This window comes from Hyperolius riggenbachi, chromosome 5 (assembly GCF_040937935.1).
Source record: "Hyperolius riggenbachi isolate aHypRig1 chromosome 5, aHypRig1.pri, whole genome shotgun sequence".
Classification (NCBI taxonomy): Eukaryota; Metazoa; Chordata; class Amphibia; order Anura; family Hyperoliidae; genus Hyperolius; species Hyperolius riggenbachi.
In genome coordinates this window covers 362,392,175-362,409,826 of record NC_090650.1, presented here as the reverse complement: position 1 = coordinate 362,409,826, position 17,652 = coordinate 362,392,175, and the positions used below count along the sequence as shown (strand labels likewise).

Sequence of the window (17,652 nt, the reverse complement as noted above, 5' to 3'; positions counted from 1 at the left end):
CTGCCAAGTCAAATTCCTTGTAAGTGCAAACTTACTTGGCCAAATAAATACATTGATTCTAAATGATTACAGTAAAAATATTGTTTAGCTATGCCCACCAGACTACAATGCTATAGAATAAAATAATTGATTTTCTCTCCTAGTACCCTTTTCCCTCCCCATTTTCCCTCTAAAAAACCCTTTTCTTGTTTCAGTCTACAGTTCAACTTAAAAAAATGTGCATTGTAGCAAAATGACACCTTTATTTTAAAAATCAAATATCAATATACATTGTGTCAGTAACATAATTCAAGTTTTGTAATTAACTGGATAATTAGCCTAATAAAATGTTTTTTTTTTTTTAATCTACAGTAGCACTTTCCACTTTTTTTGAAAGCTATGAGTGAAAGCTGAGACATAAAAGGGGGAAACTAGGTCTTGATGTAAAGTGGTTAATGCACGTTTGCTTATCTTTCTTGCGTATCTGATACTCATGATAAGTAGGACGTCTAAATCTTATACATTTTTATCTGGCCGGCCTACAAATAAGCTTCCCAAATAAGTTGTTTTCATGAACTTGCCTCTCATACAGATCTCTGTAAATGTGCGTTACAAGCCAGTTATTGCTATTGTTGGACAGTGTTCTGCATTTACACGGATCACAACCACTGACACTCTGTGCAGACTAATTATCCCACATAACTTTTCTTTGTAATATTAATTGTGCTTGTTAGTTCCTAAACACAGCTGCATGCTATTGGACTGAGGTTCTCTTTCTCTCACATACACTTCAGAAAATGCATTTTTTTTAAAAAAAACCTTCTGCTGAGATCTTTAAAGGCTGTGCTTCAGCGCCCACGATTGCCTCCGGGCACCAAATGTACCTTCTTTGCCGCCCGGAGGTAGGTTAAGGTTAGGAGGGGGGTGGATACATTTTAGGTGGGGGGTTAAGTGTTAGGCATAGGTAGAAGGAGGTGTTAGGGTTAGGCATCAGTATAGGGACATCTTAATTAGGCATCGGTAGAGGGAGGTCTTGGGTTCAGGCATGAATAGAGGAAGGTCTTAGGCTTAGGCATCGGTAGAGGGAGGTCTTAGGTTTAAGCATCTGTAGAGGAAGGTCTTTGGGTTAGCCATGGGTGGAGGGAGGTCTTGGGGTTAGCCATCTGTAGAAGAAGGTCTTAGGGTTAGGCATCGGTAGAGGGAGGTCTTGGGGTTAGGCATAGGTTGAGGGAGGTCTTATGGCCCATACTCACGGGCAGCAAATGTTGCCTGTCGCCAGCACACGTGAGCGTGTGGGCGACAGGCCGGCGACAGCTCCTCGCCAGGTCCCTCCGCGTACACACGCGGAAGAGGGACCAGCGGCATGACGGAAGCTATCGCCGACGTTCCTCCTCCCTCCGCCGGAAGCTCTTCATACCTCAATGGAGGTTGCTGTCGCTAGTCCGCGTACTCACGCGGACTAGCGACAGTAGCGGTGGCGACTGTCGCCAGGCGATTGAACTTTTCAATCGCCTGGCGACATCAGCGACGGGCGACAGTTCGGGGTGCGCGCACGTTGCGGGCGACAGTTCGGGGTGCGCGCGGCCCATACTCACGGGCGACCTGTCGCCGAAACACGCGCGCGCCGCGTGTTGAGGCGACAAAAGTCCCTCGTGAGTATGGGCCATTAGGGTTATGCATTGGTAGAAGAAGGTCTTAGGGTTAGGAATAAGTAGAGGGAGGTCTTAGGGTTAGGCATCGGTAGAAGAAGGTCTTAGGGTTAATAATCAGTAGAGGGAGGTCTTCGGGTTAGTCATCGGTTGAGGAAGGTCTTAGGGTTAGGCATCGGTAGAGGGAGGTCTTAGGGTTAGTCATTGGCAGAGAAAGGTCTTAGGGTTAGTCATTGGTTGAGGAAAGTCTTAGGGTTAGATATCAGTTGAGGGAGTTCTTAGGTTTAGACATCGGTAGAGGGAGGTCTTAGGGTTAGTCATTGGTAGAGGAAGGGCTTAGGGTTAGGCATCGGTAGAGGGAGGTCTTAGGGTTAGTCATCGGTTGAGGAAGGTCTTAGGGTTAGTCATTGGTAGAGGAAGGTCTTAGGGTTAGGCATCGGAAGAGGGAGGTCTTAGGGTTAGTCATCGGTAGAGGGAGGTCTTAGGGTTAGGCATCAGTAAGGGATGCCTTAGGGTTAGGCATCGGTAGAGGAAGGTCTTTGGGTTGGTCATTGGTGGAGGAAGGGCTATAGTTAGGCATCAGTAGAGGGAGGTCTTGAGGTTAGTCATCGGTAGAGGGAGGTCTTAGGGTTAGGCATCGGTTGAGGGAGGTTTTAGGGCTAGGTATCAGTAAAGGGAGGTCCTCTTCCTCTCACATGCACTGCAGAAAATGTATTTCTTAAAAAAACATTCTAATGAGATCTTTTAGGGCTGTGCCACACTGCCGAGCGTTTTTTTTTTTTATCCGTTTACTTTTTTAAAATACCCTCCCATGGACTTGCAGTAAAATCACATCAACATTGCCACAATCAAGATTTTTCTTAGAATCGCGATCGCAGCCATTTTGCTGTGATTTATTTATGCAAGTCAATGGGAACGTTTTTAAAAAAACGAAAATGGATCGAAAACTGCTTGGAGGTGTGGCACAGCCCTTAGGGAGTTTCTAAGATGCACACTGTTGTTTCACCTAATCCATGCATTTGTAACTTATTTGTCAGTTTTAGGGTTAAATAACTCAAGTTTTTTAAGTATTTAACTTTTTTTTTTTCAAGCCACAACATTTTTATTATTACATGTATGAATAAAAAATAAACTTTTATCTTCAGCCAGTGTTGGTAAGGTTATTGCTTTGATTTCAAAATATGTTCATCTATTGGATAAGGTCTAGATATTCACAAAGCTTTACCGTATTCGGTAATGCTAAAAAACAGCTGATTTTACCGATCACCTTCCCACATTCCAATTCACTAAACCCATCACCGCACAGAAAATAAACATTACTAACTAGTGAGGTAAATTACCGACTTAAGTAGTTGCCTCAAGAAATGTCAAGGACTTCAATTCACAAAGATTTCCGCATTAAATTTACTAGCCAGAAGTGTTCAGTAATTTTCTCCAGCTCACAGCAGACGATAGCTCGCTCTCCCCATGCTGTCTCTATGCGGTAGATATGACAGACAGCCTTTGGGAAGAGCCAGGCAGCCAATGGGGAGAGCCAGGCAGCCAATAGGGAGAGCCACAGCCCTGCTTCTCACGCTGATTTGAAGTGAAGGGTAATCGGGTGGGACTTTTAGTGTAGCAAAGCAGAGGAGGGAAATTTTGAAAAGGCATCCCTAAATCCCTTTGCATGTGCTTATTGGTATTGTAGCATACAGAAGAGCTCCCCCTGGTGGCTGCAGCACATCTAAAGGGATGACAGTATGCATTGGACAGAAAACCTCCAAGTGATGTACACTCAGCTCCCTGCCTGCCTGCTGCCCTGCAAGTAAGACACACTAGTAGGGATTAGTGAATAGAGGCATGTTCTGTAAATTACCGAACTTCTGCCTCATGAGGGAAAACTTTAATGAATTTGGATAAAAAATAACAGATGAGCTATTTTACAGACAATTATTTTACTGACCTGCCCTTTGTGAATAGAGCTCTTTGTGTCAAACTTGAATTTTAAACTCAATGTAAAAATAGTAAAGCTGTCCAGTGTGCCCCTCCACTAAATCTTCCTTTCCTATGAGATCAGTGTTTGAAGGAAGAACACAATGGCCTCAATTCCCTAAGCTTTATCAAACACTATATCAAACGTTTGATAATTTACCTCAAGAGTAAAATCTAATTTTGAATTCACTAAGGTGTTATAGATGTATTGAACATTTTATCGATAATACATTTGATAAATCTATAACACCTTAGTGAATTCAAAATTAGATTTTACTCATGAGGTAAATTATAAAAAGTTTGATAAAGTGTTCGATAAATCTTTGGGCCCGTTCAGATCACAAATGCGGATGGCCATGCGTGCGGACCGCAACGCGTACGAACGCATGGCCATCCGCGTTTGTGTGCGTTGCGTGGCTGATCCCATCACTGAAAAGTGAATGGGACAGCCACGCGTTTTAGAAAAATCTGCGTGCAGCATGCGTTCCCGGACCGCACAGGTCCGGAACACATGCAGTGTGAACATCAGACATTGCACTCTATGCAATGTCTGATGTCGTGCGTATCGGCCACCTGCACGCGTTTCCAAAACGCGGCTGGAAACGCGTGCAGAGGCCAATGTTTTATACTTCAAGAGAAGGGTGAAACTACTGTAAACAGGAAGTGGCTGTATTTCACGAACACCTACTGTTTTCTGCACAGAGTTTTCACCATTGATAAGTTGGGCACTTTCTGTATTCAGTCTTAACCGACACCTGAACTGAGATGGATAGGGAGGCTGACATTTTTTTTTAAACAATGCAAAGTGTTTTCAGACACTGCTGTAGCCAAAGAGATCAGCAGGATAGCCAGGCAATTTGTATTGTTTAAAAGGAAATAAATATGGCAGCCACCAAATCCCTCTCAGTTCAGATGTCCTTTATCTTTCACTAGCTTTTTGAAATAGGACTTGAAGACTGTATCTTGCATACATATGTTTATGATCAGAAACCAGGGAGATTGAGCTGCTGTTTTCACAAAGGTTATTTCATGATTTATGGATCAGCACTTAGCATATGTTCATCACATTAGTACCTCATATACATACTGAATAAGTTATGTCAAGATCAGACTCCTTATGTATATCTCTACTTAAAGCGGAATTTAACGCAGCATTTTAACTTTGCTCTAAAACATTATTTACAGCATATTATATGCAACCAGCATTTTTTTTTTACTAGACCAGCATTGGAAGGGTTACACACAGAGCTTTAAAGTTCCGTGGAGAGAAAAGCTGCAGCGGCGGAAGTTTAGATAGATACATTTAAGTAAACACAATGTAACAAGTGTGGAATGTTACACACACTCTGTGCAGGAGCTCCCGGACACAGAGAGAGAGTGAGTCACATTCCTCACTTGTTACATTGTGTTTACTTTAAATGTATCTATCTAAACTTCCGCTGCTGCAGCTTTTCTCTCCACGGAACTTTAAAGCTCTGTGTGTAACCCTTCCAATGCTGGTGTAGTAAAAAAAAATGCTGGTTGCATATAATATGCTGTAAATAATGTTTTGGAGCAAAGTTGAAATGCTGGGTTATATTCCTCAAAAAGGGGGTCAAAAGTTGGGGGGTCGGCTTGTATGCGAGTCTTTCCTGGTGGTCGGGTGGTACGCGCCCCCCTCCCCGCGGCCGCCGCTGCTATTACCTGCTTAGGCAGCGGCCGCTTCCTAATCCGCGTTCCCCTCTCATGTTGCATATAAGTGTATCACAGCAGCGCTCCCGGCGCTGCTGCTGTGACGATGCAGGGGGCAGGAAAGAGCGGTTCCCCTGGTAACGGCGATACAGATCGCCGCTACAGGGAGCCGCGCTCTTTCCTGCCCCCTGCATCGTCACAGCAGCAGCGCCGGGCGCGCTGCTGTGATACACTTATATGCAACATGAGAGGGGAACGCGGATTAGAGGAAGCCGCTGCCTAAGCAGGTAATAGCAGCGGCGGCCGCGGGGGGAGCTGGGAGGGGGGAGCGCTATACTGGCAACTACCTACCTATACTGGGCACTATACTAGCTATACTGGACACTATACTAGCTATACTGGACACTACCTACCTATACTGGGCACTATACTGGCTATACTGGGCACTATACTAGCTATACTGGGCACTATACTAGCTAAACTGGGCACTTTACTAGCTATACTGGGCACTATACTAGCTATACTGGACACTACCTACCTATACTGGGCACTATACTGGCTAAACTGAGCACTTTACTAGCTATACTGGGCACTTTACTAGCTATACTGGGCACTATACTAGCTGTACTGGACACTCTACTAGCTATACTGGGCACTATACTTGCTATACTTGGCACTATACTGGGCCCTATACTAGCTATACTGGGCACTTTACTAGCTATACTGGGCACTATACTAGCTATACTGGACACTACCTACCTATACTGGGCACTACCTACCTATACTGGGCACTATACTGGCTATACTGGGCACTTTACTAGCTATACTGGGCACTTTACTAGCTATACTGGGCACTTTACTAGCTAAACTGGGCACTATACTAGCTATACTGAGGCACTACCTACCCATACTGGGCAATATACTAGCTATCCTGGGACACACTGGGGGGCTGCACCAATCCAGCATTTCCTACCCCCGGCTTATATGGGGGTCAATAATTTTTCCCTGGTTTTTCAGGGAAAAGTTGGGGGGACGGCTTATATGCGGGTCGGCTTATATGCGAGTATATACGGTAATAGTGTTTGTCTCAGTAATTTTAAGCGTGTATTTAGTCACAGAAATCAGACTGTACAGCTTTCTATATGGTCAGGCTGAGAAACAAAAGCCCCCCGCTACCCCTGACCCCTGCTGTCTGGGTTACGGTGCATAGTGTAGTGAAAGTTTACCTTCGTCCAGAGCAACAAGTCTCTCACTCCTCCTTTTTTGCTGTATGCATTTTTAATGGAATAATAATTGATGTTTTAACTGGAGGTGCCCAGCCACTTTGTTCTACAGCTCTGAGATATGTTCCCTGGGCTTTGAACACTCCGGCGAAGCTTAGGTAGCTGGCCCTATGCACCATCTTTTCTCTCCACTACTTGGTCACTCACTCCTCCCTTCACTGTAGCCGCCATCCATCCTATTTCTTTGTAGCTCCCGTCTCTGCACGTGACATAAAACTGATACTTGGAAGACTAGCCTAAGGCCCCTTCACCACATTCTCGCTGCAGGAAATGCAAGTTTCTATGTGATTCTTCACGATGATGTTGCAGTTTCCATTTATGATGATGAATGGAAATCGCAATGCGTTTGCGGGAATTTGTCAGGAACCATGCATTGCGATGGAAACCTCAGACAGTGCAGTGGATGCAGGTCTGATGTCTCTGCAGATTGCATGGCGTTGCTGAAATGTGTTGCCCTTCTGGACCTGACCCCCTTGGACGACATTGCTGGGTCAGGCTGTACAGACACAAAGACGGTTGCCGAGGGGGCTGAGAGGTGACAGAATGGCGCGTACGCGCTGTAACACCGGGCGGGGCAGCAGCGTGCTCATGGAATTGGCAGTTACTCGGTCAAGTTGATCCGACTGGCGGATCAGTTACGGGTCAGGGGCAACTGTACTTATCGGCTGAGGAAAACCTTATTGGCCACCTCAGCCGACTTTGATCATGCGTGTGTATGTAGCTTTAGCGAAGCTACACAGGAGAAGTGTTGAGGATTTTGATACCAATTGAAAAAAAGATAGGGATTTAAACCTTGAATGGAAAAAGTTACCTCATGCTGATATGTCCACATATTTTTAAGACAAGATGCAGCCAAAGCAAACAACATCCCGCTGGCATCGGCTTCTGGCACAACGAAACCGTCTACAAATCATTTATAAAAACATCTGTTTCAGAGCAGATTATCACACAATACCTTAGTAACATGTTTCAAGAGTAAAGTACCTCATATGCATTTGTGTAAATAACTGAGGAGAAATCATGTGTTTTAATTAACTGGAGGTTGCGCGCTTTTCCCTGCCGTTTGCCAACCTGTTATTAACCTTTCCTCTGCTCCGGAAAATGCCAGATGAATTTTGTTTCCCTCGAACATGTCAAGGCTGAATGGTTCTCATCAGCAGGAGACAACTTTTCAAACAGTGTTTGAGGGGTATCAAACATAATTAAACAGCCTTCCCCTTTCAGCATTTCTGACACAGTTTGTACATTTGGCACTGTGCTCCATTTTGTTTCAGGCCGTAATCATTGGTTTGACTCTCCAGCTTTGTCTAATGACTCCCCTGGCTTTTAAGACTTCATTTTAGAATTGTGTTACCTTATTTGCTCCCACTGGGTCCCAAACAAAATTCCTGCAGAAAACCAGCATAGCAGAGTTCTGTTGCTGTACTGACCGAGCGAGAAAGCATAATGTCATATGGGTAGTAGTGGTAGGATTATACTTATTTAGCACTTAAAGAGACTCCGTAACAAAAATTGCATCCTGTTTTTCATCATCCTACAAGTTCCAAAAGCTATTCTAATGTGTTCTGCCTTACTGCAGAACGTTCTACTATCACCATCTCTGTAATAAATCAACTTATCTCTCTCTTGTCAGACTTGTCAGCCTGTGTCTGGAAGGCTGCCAAGTTCTTCAGTGTTGTGGTTCTGTGATGCATCTCCCCCCTCCAGGCCCCTCTCTGAACACTGCTGTGTGTTATTTAGATTAGTGCAGCTTCTCTCTGCTCTATTATCTTTTACAAGCTGGATAAATCCTCCTCTGAGCTGGCTGGGCTTTCACATACTGAGGAATTACATACAGGCAGAGCTGTCTGCACTCTGCAGGAAGAAACAGCCTGACACTTCAGTGGAAGATAGCTGCAGGGGGAAAGAAACACACAAATGGTCTCTTGAGATTCAAAAGGAAGGGTGTATACAGCCTGCTTGTGTATGAATGTATTTTCTATGTGTGGACATGCTGTACATCAACCTACTTCCTGTTTTGGTGGCCATTTTGTTTGTTTATAAACAAACTTTTTAAAACTGTTTTTAACCACTTTTAATGCGGCGAGGAGCGGCGAAATTGTGACAGAGGGTAATAGGAGATGTCCCCTAAAGCACTGGTATGTTTACTTTTGTGCGATTTTAACAATACAGATTCTCTTTAAGTGGGGGGAAAAAATCTGTTTTGTTTTACATTGCAAGCACTTTAACTATGTTACACAAATGTAAGTTATTACTGTAGAGCTGATCACCTCATATGCATTTTCTGCTGCATGTCATTTTCTGGACAGTGAGCTCAGTAAAGGACACCCGAGGTGAAAATAAACCAATGAAATAAACAATTGTATCTATAGTCCTTCTCCTAAATATGACTTTTTAGGATATTCCACATTTTTTTTTTTAGTATTTAAATCTACTTTTTACGTTTTTACTGTTTTGATGTTTTTGCTCAATGACACATTCATTGAAGTATGCCAGAGCTAAAATCTATGAACTATTGACACTTTTTTTCTCTTTCCTGCTCTCATAAGCCATTTTCTGTTAGGAAAGTGTTTTATAGTTGGAATCTCTTATCAGTGAAGGTCACACTGTAGTCTGACCCAGTCCTGACTCTGACCCAGTTCCTGACAGGAACTACCACTTACATACCTGATTTCTTTCAGGCAGAGAAAGAAAAAAAAGAGCACAGCATAGTTATTTGTATGCTAAGCACTGTACATACACGTCTATCTCTTCATGTCACGTCACCTCGGGTATCCTTTAAGGTGCCATTAAAGGTACAATTTTTCATCAGATGCTATCTGTCGATGCAATTTTACCATCAATTTGTGCAGTGTGTGGCAAAAATCATTCAATTTATCCTATAGTCTATTGGATCAGAAAATGTTATTGATCCGTATTTGGGACTTTAGGATCGAATTGGAAGAGAGAAAATGCCCTAATCGACTTGTTTATGGGAACATTTGATAATTATCTTCCGATTACTTTCAATTGTAAAAATTGCATTGAAAGATCAGAGCTGATGAAAACTGTACCAATCATGGGCACCTTTAGGGCCCTGTCACACGGGGGTGGTGCAGTGCGTCAAAGTGACACACTTCTACAGCACTCCAGTGCAAATCTATGGGGGAAAATACATGACCTGCGTCACAGTGCGATCCGCCGGAAGTCCTTTATCTGACGCGACTCCAAAACTATGTTACCGCGCGGCTCCTGCGGTGATCTGCGTTGGCCTGTGAGTCATGTTAGTCTATGGTGACGTGGGTGTTTTCAAACAATTTCCATCGGATGAGGGCCAACAGACTTTACTATGGACAGGTTGTGGAGGTATGCTCTCATATTACATAGAAGTGGTAAAAATGGCCAATGAGAATTGGATGTGTGTACCGGCTTTAGTTGGCCATGAAATTGATTATTTTGTGGTTTCAGGCTCTCAGAACAGGTGTTGGTCAGTAACCTTAAAGTGGATCCGAGATAAACTTTTACTCATTGCATAATTGTGTTCCTTTCATATAGTTTATAGGGCATATCTCTAAGCCAAATACTTATTTTTTTAAAATTCTCTAATCCCCTATCAACTAAACAAGTCTCGCCCACAGCTTCTCCAGAGTGCCTTGGTACTCTGAGCCTTAGTAGCAAGGGCTTATGGGAGCCCAGTCTGGGCAGGAGGAGGAGGAGGTTACTAGCTAGAGATTTCAGAGGCAGGGGGGGAAGAGGAGAGGGGAATGAAGATTTCACAGGATGAGGGCTGGAGATGCAGATCATCTTGCCTGTGTGTAATGTGACAAACAGAACATGGCCGCTCTCATTGTATCACAGGAATAAATAATCATAAACTGTTGAACCTATTTGCAGCTAGATTTGCTGTGTAAACTATCTAAACTTTAGATAAGATATATAGACAAGTTACTTGTTATAGTTAGTTTTTCATCTCGAATCCGCTATAAGGCTCGGTTCTCACTCACTGCCAAAACGTACCCGTTTGGTACAATTTTTGCAGCTCTGAGCAGAATCCATGCAGATTGTGTCCTGAGCTAGATTCCCAGTGCTCCAAGGCGAAAGTACTATCCGCTACATCACTGTATTCTCTTTTCTTTAGAATGTGCCGACAATTACCCAGCAATGCTTAGTAAATAGAAGTGCAGATGACGAATCTGCATTCATAACATGGACAAACTGTGACACAGGAAGAGGACCTGCCCAATACAGCTTACCATAAGTGAAACTTAGAATTGCTGTTCTCTTTTTAAAGGGATGGATATGGAGGCTGCCATATTTATTTCATTTTAAAGAGACTCTGTAACAAAATGTTCAGCCTTATTTCTTCTATCCTATAAGTTCCTATACCTGTTGTAATGTGGTCTGTCTTACTGCAGCCTTTTCTAGTTGCACAGTGGCTGTATTATCTCTGTTATATAATATAATCTTCTTTCCTCTGACGGCTTTGTCGGGTACTCAGGCAGGAATGTGCTGCTCTGTTTGTAATAGGATAGAAGCTATACACACCCTCTCCACGCCCCCTGCAGGTTCTGTGTGAGTCATAGACTGAGCTCCTACCAGCCTATCACACTCTGGTTAGCAGCCATGTCTTTTGTTTGTAAACACTGCCTAAAACTGGCAATTACAAGCCAGGATTGCAGCAGGGAGTGGCAGAAACAGCACAGAGGGGCACAGGAGAAAATAATGAATAGAATGGTATGCTTTTTATTGTACGAATTTTAGAGTACAGATTCTCTTTAAGCAATACCAGTTACCTGGCCATCCTGCTGATCCTCTTTCTCTAATGCATTTAGCCATATACCCTGAACAAACATGCAGATCAGATGTTTCTGACATTATTGTCAGATCTGACAAGATTAGCTGTATGCTTGTGTCTGGTGGTGTTCAGCCACTACTACAGCCAAATAGATCAGCAGGGCTGCAAGGTAACTGGTATTGTTTAAAAGGAAATAAATATGGCAGCCTCCATATAAGCTTACATTGCAGCGTCCAGATTACTTGCGTTTCAGAATTCGTTTTTCAACACTGTTGTGTGGAAAATGCCAAAAAATATTCTCACTTTATCTGAAATAGCAAAATATGACTTCTATGAGAGCTGGATTGGCAGCTTTCCTACAGAGCTGTAGAATTGACACATCATCATCCGTTTACTACTGCCATAAACCCGGGCTTATGGGCCAGGGGATGACAGGCTTGCAATGTGTAGAGTACTCAGTTTAGTAGGAAGGGAAGGACTTCTGGGAAGGAACATTTGTCCTTTATATGTTGAGCGATCTACAAGTGTCTGTGAAGAATTGCCTTTGGAGTAAATGGTGGATTTAATGACTAGATTGTCCTAGTGTTCTGGCAGCACTTAGCTCTCACATAAGCAGCTGAAGCACGAGAGTGCACACACCTTACAAATACACATCTACACATTACAAGGTGCTGGAATGCTACGGTTCAGCTAGGAGCAATAGGTCTCTTCAAGGCAGGTTTTCATCGTGATTTGTTTTGTCTGTTCTCAAGTAAAAAAATGACGGACTACCCTCTTCTAGCAAAATATTGCACCAATTTATAGAAGATTTAAAAGTAACTCCAGATAAACAGTCTTGAGTTAGTTATGTAGTGGGTTCAAATCTCGGCTCTGCCTGTTCAGTAAGCCAGCACCTATTCAGTAAGGAGACCTTGGGCTAGACTCCCTAACCCTGCTATTGCCTATAGAGCGCATCCTAGTGGCTGCAGCTCTGGTGCTTTGAGTCCGCCAGGAGAAAAGCTTGATATAAATTTTGTCTTTTATTTGTCATGAGAAGAAGTACATGCCTCCTTTATTTCTAAAGGCACATACCCACAACGCGATTTTTTCGCATGTTTTTTCCCGTGACTGGCGATTCTTTTGTGCGACGAGTTGAATGAGTTTGTGCCCGATTGAATGAACAACTTTTTGCGATGCGCAGCGATTATGACCGGCACAGCGGATCAGATCTTTAAGACCCCCAACGATTGTTTGAACACTCGTTCCCGCTGTAGGTAGTTGGATCGGGGAACGCTTGTTCATCAAGGTGCCATGGGTTCCCAGATACATTTTCCGCTGAATATGTAGCTTTAGGTTTTGCATATCAGGACATGTAGTTGCCTTACCTGTCCTAAACAGGCTGTCTACATGTGGGGTTGATGTGGCTGGGTAATATTTGAAGCTATAGGCTTGCGATATACTAGCAGTTCTGGATGCTTGCCTAGCTTACAGGGGCGAAAAGAGATAATTTGCATATTCAGTTGTGGTGCATTGTGGGTAACCAATTATTGCAAGTTTTCTTCTGTTTTAAGAAGGCAAATTGCACCAAGCATTGCTTATTAGTAGGAGGGCTTTTCGGTCTCTTTCATCCCTCTATACATTCCTAGTGGTTTGGATCACCCCGAGCTGCTTGGTTACTCTGCTTACCTGTCCTAGCAACACGAATTCCAGTCACTGCCTGGCTGCCTCATTGCTTCTAACAGTGCTGCTGTTCCCAACTAGTAACAAAAGTGCAGTCATCCAATTGGTTCCCAGCAAAGTACAGTTACTGTATCTAGCATGGACCATACCATGGGACCATATCCTCCTGTATGGCTATTATGGTAATGGACCATAAATCTGTTAGTGTATGGCCAAAGAGCTACCATTAAAGAAAAAGAGAAAGCCATCTAGGGCACTACATCAAAAGAATTATACTCCACAATGTCTCCAATTCAAGTCATAAATCTTTATTTCAACAAGCCGGTTCCCAATTAAAAACAATTAAAAATCTTAAAAAGCTCCCAGAGGCTGCCAATGTAATGGATATAAGCCCCCACTAATAAATAGGAAAATTGATATATATACATGCATCAATTATATAAATAGATACAATCCTGGTTCAGGCAGATGCCTAATGTGTACAAAAAATTCCTTTTTACAAAGTGCTTGAAGTGCAATAAAAAAGTGCCAATGCCATGAAAAATTAGGTGCTGTAACCCTACCTAGATATACAAAACATATATGGGAATAATCACTCAAAAATCAATAAGATCATAAAAAACATCATCTGAAGAAAAAAAGTGCCAGTGCATAAGAGGTGGGTATATGTGTGCATGCCCACACCCATCAAAAACCGGATGGGCGTGCGCATACACACAGACCACCACAAATCAAATAGTTAAGAAAGTTGTCACAGTGATTACGTGATGATCAGCAATTTATTGTTTTTATTTTTTGCAAGAACAAAGACCTGTGCTAATCAGTAACTATATATTATGCATTTGTGCCTTTCAATTTAGTTATCTTTATGACTTTCTGTATTTACTTTTTGTCTCCAGGCAGCTTTAAGTGCCTTGAAACAGTTTTCAGAACAAGGACTTGACTCCATGGATGGATCTCTCTTGTCAGAAAATGGACTGTTTGAGTAAGTACACGAAGTTCTGCTGTGACGTTATTGTTTTTGTTTTGTTTTTCCTTTAGACAAGAATTATTAGATAACATCCAGAAGTGGCACAAAGTATAAAATCTCACAGTGTTCATGGCTGGAAAGACTTCTGCTAGGTACATACGATACAATTCTCTGGCAGATCGATTTTTTCCAACATGTCCGATCTGAATTTCGATCGATTTTCCAATCGATTTCCGTTCACTTCTATGGTAATCGATCAGTAAATCGATCGAAATTCAGATTGGACATGTTGGAAAAAATCGATCTGGCAGGTAAGTCTGCCAGAAAATTGTATTGTGTGTACCTAGCATAATGGCTGTCACTGCCCAATTCTCCTTCTCCACTGTTACCCATACTCCTCTCGGGACCAGTCTTTGTGATAATGATTATATTTCATTAGTGAATAGCGCAAAAAAATAATAATCCTACATGAAAATTTCTACTGACCTAGGAAGGGAAGTTACATTTGGGGAGTTAAATCTGTCAGGCAGTGGTCGCTGTTCATATTTTTATATTGGGAGATTGGGGGGGGGGGGGGGGGGTTTGATTCCTGTTCCTCTTATGTGAGACCAGGAGAAGCGTTTGACATCAAAGTAAACATACCTCATATTGTGGAGACTGTATCTCTGTAGATACCATATGACTATATAGCCAATATATATGTAATGGCATAAACTTTGGACTATACAATTCAGTAGTCCTTTACATTTCAGAAAAGGTTGAAAGGCATTTATTACTTCAAATATGGTCAACATCAGTGTGTTAGCAGTGCTCTTCTATAAGGAATAGAATAAGAAGGGAAGACTCTGCAACTCATTATTGAATTCAGAGTTTTTTTGGGTTGGTTTTTTTTTCAGTGAGAAGACATTTGCATTTTCCAAGCCTAACTGATATATATTAATTTATTGCTAAATTGGCTGGTATGCTTGGTATATTTCAGTACGCTTTATCTGTATATAAACATACATAATGGAAACTAGAAACATTTATTAAAAGACTCCCAAGGTAAAAATGTTAATGTGTTTTTTACTTACATGGGGGTTCTTCCAGCCCCTAAAAGTCTTCTGGGTCCCTTGCTGCAGCTGTAGTGCTCTCCGCCAATGGGTTGGCGAGACTTATGGGCGGCCAGCGGGACACCGAAGAGCACCGGAGCTCTGTGCTCCTTGGTGTCCCACTAACCGCCCATAAGGCTCGCCAACCCATTTTCACCTCGGAAGTCCTTTATAGTATTATGGAAATAGGTCATAAGTTCCATCTGGCTTAAGGTGGCCACTAACGATACAATCTTTTTCATACAATTTTATCAAATCTATGTTGTATAGGGTAAACTGAGTGAATATATTGAATGTATAATTTAGGCAGTTACCTTATATTACATAGAAATGGGAAGATTGGATGAAAAAGATTGTATCATTAGTGGCCAGCTTAAGGATGAGCAAGCACAATTTCACAGAAAGCAAAACTGTACCCCTATGTGTGCAAGTGCGGGGCTGGGGCTGAGTCAACTTACCTGTCTCTCTGCCTCTTGCCGTAGTGCTGCTCACCATTTTCCCGACACTTCCACCTTCACAGCTGGACATCTGGACATTCTGGATGTGAGGACAAAAGTATCGGGTAGATGGGGCGCAGTGGCAAGAGGCAGCAAGACAAGTAAGGTAACTCTCTCTGCCCCGGGCCCCCACTCGTGCACACACACGGATACAGTGTCACTTCTCTCAAATCTGTGCTTGCAAGCATTGGTGAAGCTTGAAAAGAAGATAGTGTGTATTGCATACATTTTATTTCTCTTCTTACAACGTTAAAAGGGGATAGCTTTGTTTCTGGGGAACAGGAAGAGAGCAAGGTGAGGCAGATGACAAATGTCCAACTTTCATCTCAGCAATTATTTATACTAATTGCATAGGATGCAGAGATAATTGCCTAGAAAATGAAACATGACACGAGGAGATGTGATGATGGGGAACCTTCTCATGTTCTAAACACTGATTCCATCAGAGAAGTCTCAGCATGCTCTCCTCACGGTGTTATCTGAACACAAATATTGTTGTTTCACTTCAAAATGTCACCGGCCGGGTCGACCTTTCAGTCTTCCTCGGTCGTCTGCTAATAAACATGTCTGAAGATGTGCAGCCCTGGACCCTAAAGCCTCTTGTCTATGTATTAATCTTTCAGACAAGCCAAGCTTCGTGGAGAGAAGGCAGACAATACGCAGGCTAACTCAGGCACCACCGCTCAGGACTGCAAGGATCCAAAGGCCGTCGTCTAGGAGCTTTGGGGCGGCGGCCACTGCATCCTTCTAAACCTGTCAACACGCAATAGGGTGTACGTGTGCGAGGAAATAAATCACTAATACCATTAAACTAGTCTTATGTGAAGACAACGCTATCCTAAAGCAAGAGATAATATTGAGTACTGTTTATACAAAGAGGGGACTTATATTAGCGTAAAGCACTTCCCCTGCAAATTGACACCACATCTTTAATTTGATGGCTTTGAGACAGCAGAAACTTGATCTCATTAGTGCTTCAACTTAGAGTTTATTAGGAAAAGTGTTAAAAGAACAGAAACTAAAGTTCAACCAGCTTAAGCTCTTAAAACAAAAAAGGAAAAAATATTAAAACTGAAAAAAAATTGAAAAAGGAGAAAAAAATTAAGAAAACCATATTGGTTAGCGTTTTAGTGTTCTGTTTTATTGGTATTATCATATTTTTTGTTTTGTTTTAGTAAACGCTTTGATATTTTGAAAAAAAAAAATTAACCAATGACGGTGCTTAGTGCTTGTGAAAGTTGTAGTTGTTGTCTTCATATATAGTCACAGCTTATCTTTTTCTGCAGCGAAAGAAAAATGCAGTCTCACTCTGATATACATTACAGCATTTTAGCAGAAGATCCAGACTAATCAATTCAAACCATGCCCAAGATTTGCTTAAAGACATGAGCTGATGTTTGTAGCATTGAGTCACAGTGTGCCCAAGATTCCACAGTTTAGATCCACCCGCCTTATATAACTAGTAAGCAGAAAGATCTGTTTTTGTTTTTCTTTCTCTTTTTTTGTTTTTTTTCTTTTAAGTTTTAATTCCTTCTCCACGCTGTTGTGTGACGAACATTTACACCCATTGTGTTGTAATGACTCACAGTTAACATCAACTGAGTGTTTTTAATACCTGCATTCTGCGCTCCTGACATCTGCTAGCCCAAAGAGGAAAAGCATGTAACGCTGACCACAAAGAGATATCGCGACAGTTAACATTTCTGTGGCTGGATAGATACTGTCATTATGGCGAGAGAGTTTTTATTTTCTGTTTTTCTTTTCTGATGTGTGAACCATCTTGTTATGAGACAGTGTGATATGGCCAAATGCAGTAAAACCACATCAGTTCATGTGTAAACTGCCTCCGATTCTTTATTTTTCAAGAAAAAGAAAAGTTATGTTCTACACAAGTGCTGAAACTTAAAGTGGACCTAACGTGAAAATACCAAAGTGAAAAAGAAAAAATACTCTTACTATGACTGTCCACACTTTTTTTTTCACCCATTGCAGCAACAGGTGAGTTCTGTATTAAAGTGTACCTGTGAGGAGAAAATAAAAATTATACATACCAGGGGCTTCCTCCAGCTCCTTTCAGGCTGATCGGTCCCCCACCATCTTTTCAGGAC

At 42.3% G+C, this 17,652-nt stretch overlaps 1 protein-coding gene across 1 annotated transcript in view; it reads left to right on the top strand.

Annotated features, from left to right (window-relative positions):
• STAU2 (staufen double-stranded RNA binding protein 2) overlaps positions 1 to 17,384 on the top strand; it is a 353,719-nt gene extending 336,335 nt beyond the window's left edge. Inside the window, 2 exon segments of the mRNA XM_068237509.1 lie at positions 13,886 to 13,971; positions 16,168 to 17,384. Coding sequence (XP_068093610.1) covers positions 13,886 to 13,971; positions 16,168 to 16,261 — 180 coding nt within the window. The 3' untranslated portion in view covers positions 16,262 to 17,384.
• The last annotated feature ends 268 nt before the right edge of the window (positions 17,385 to 17,652 follow it).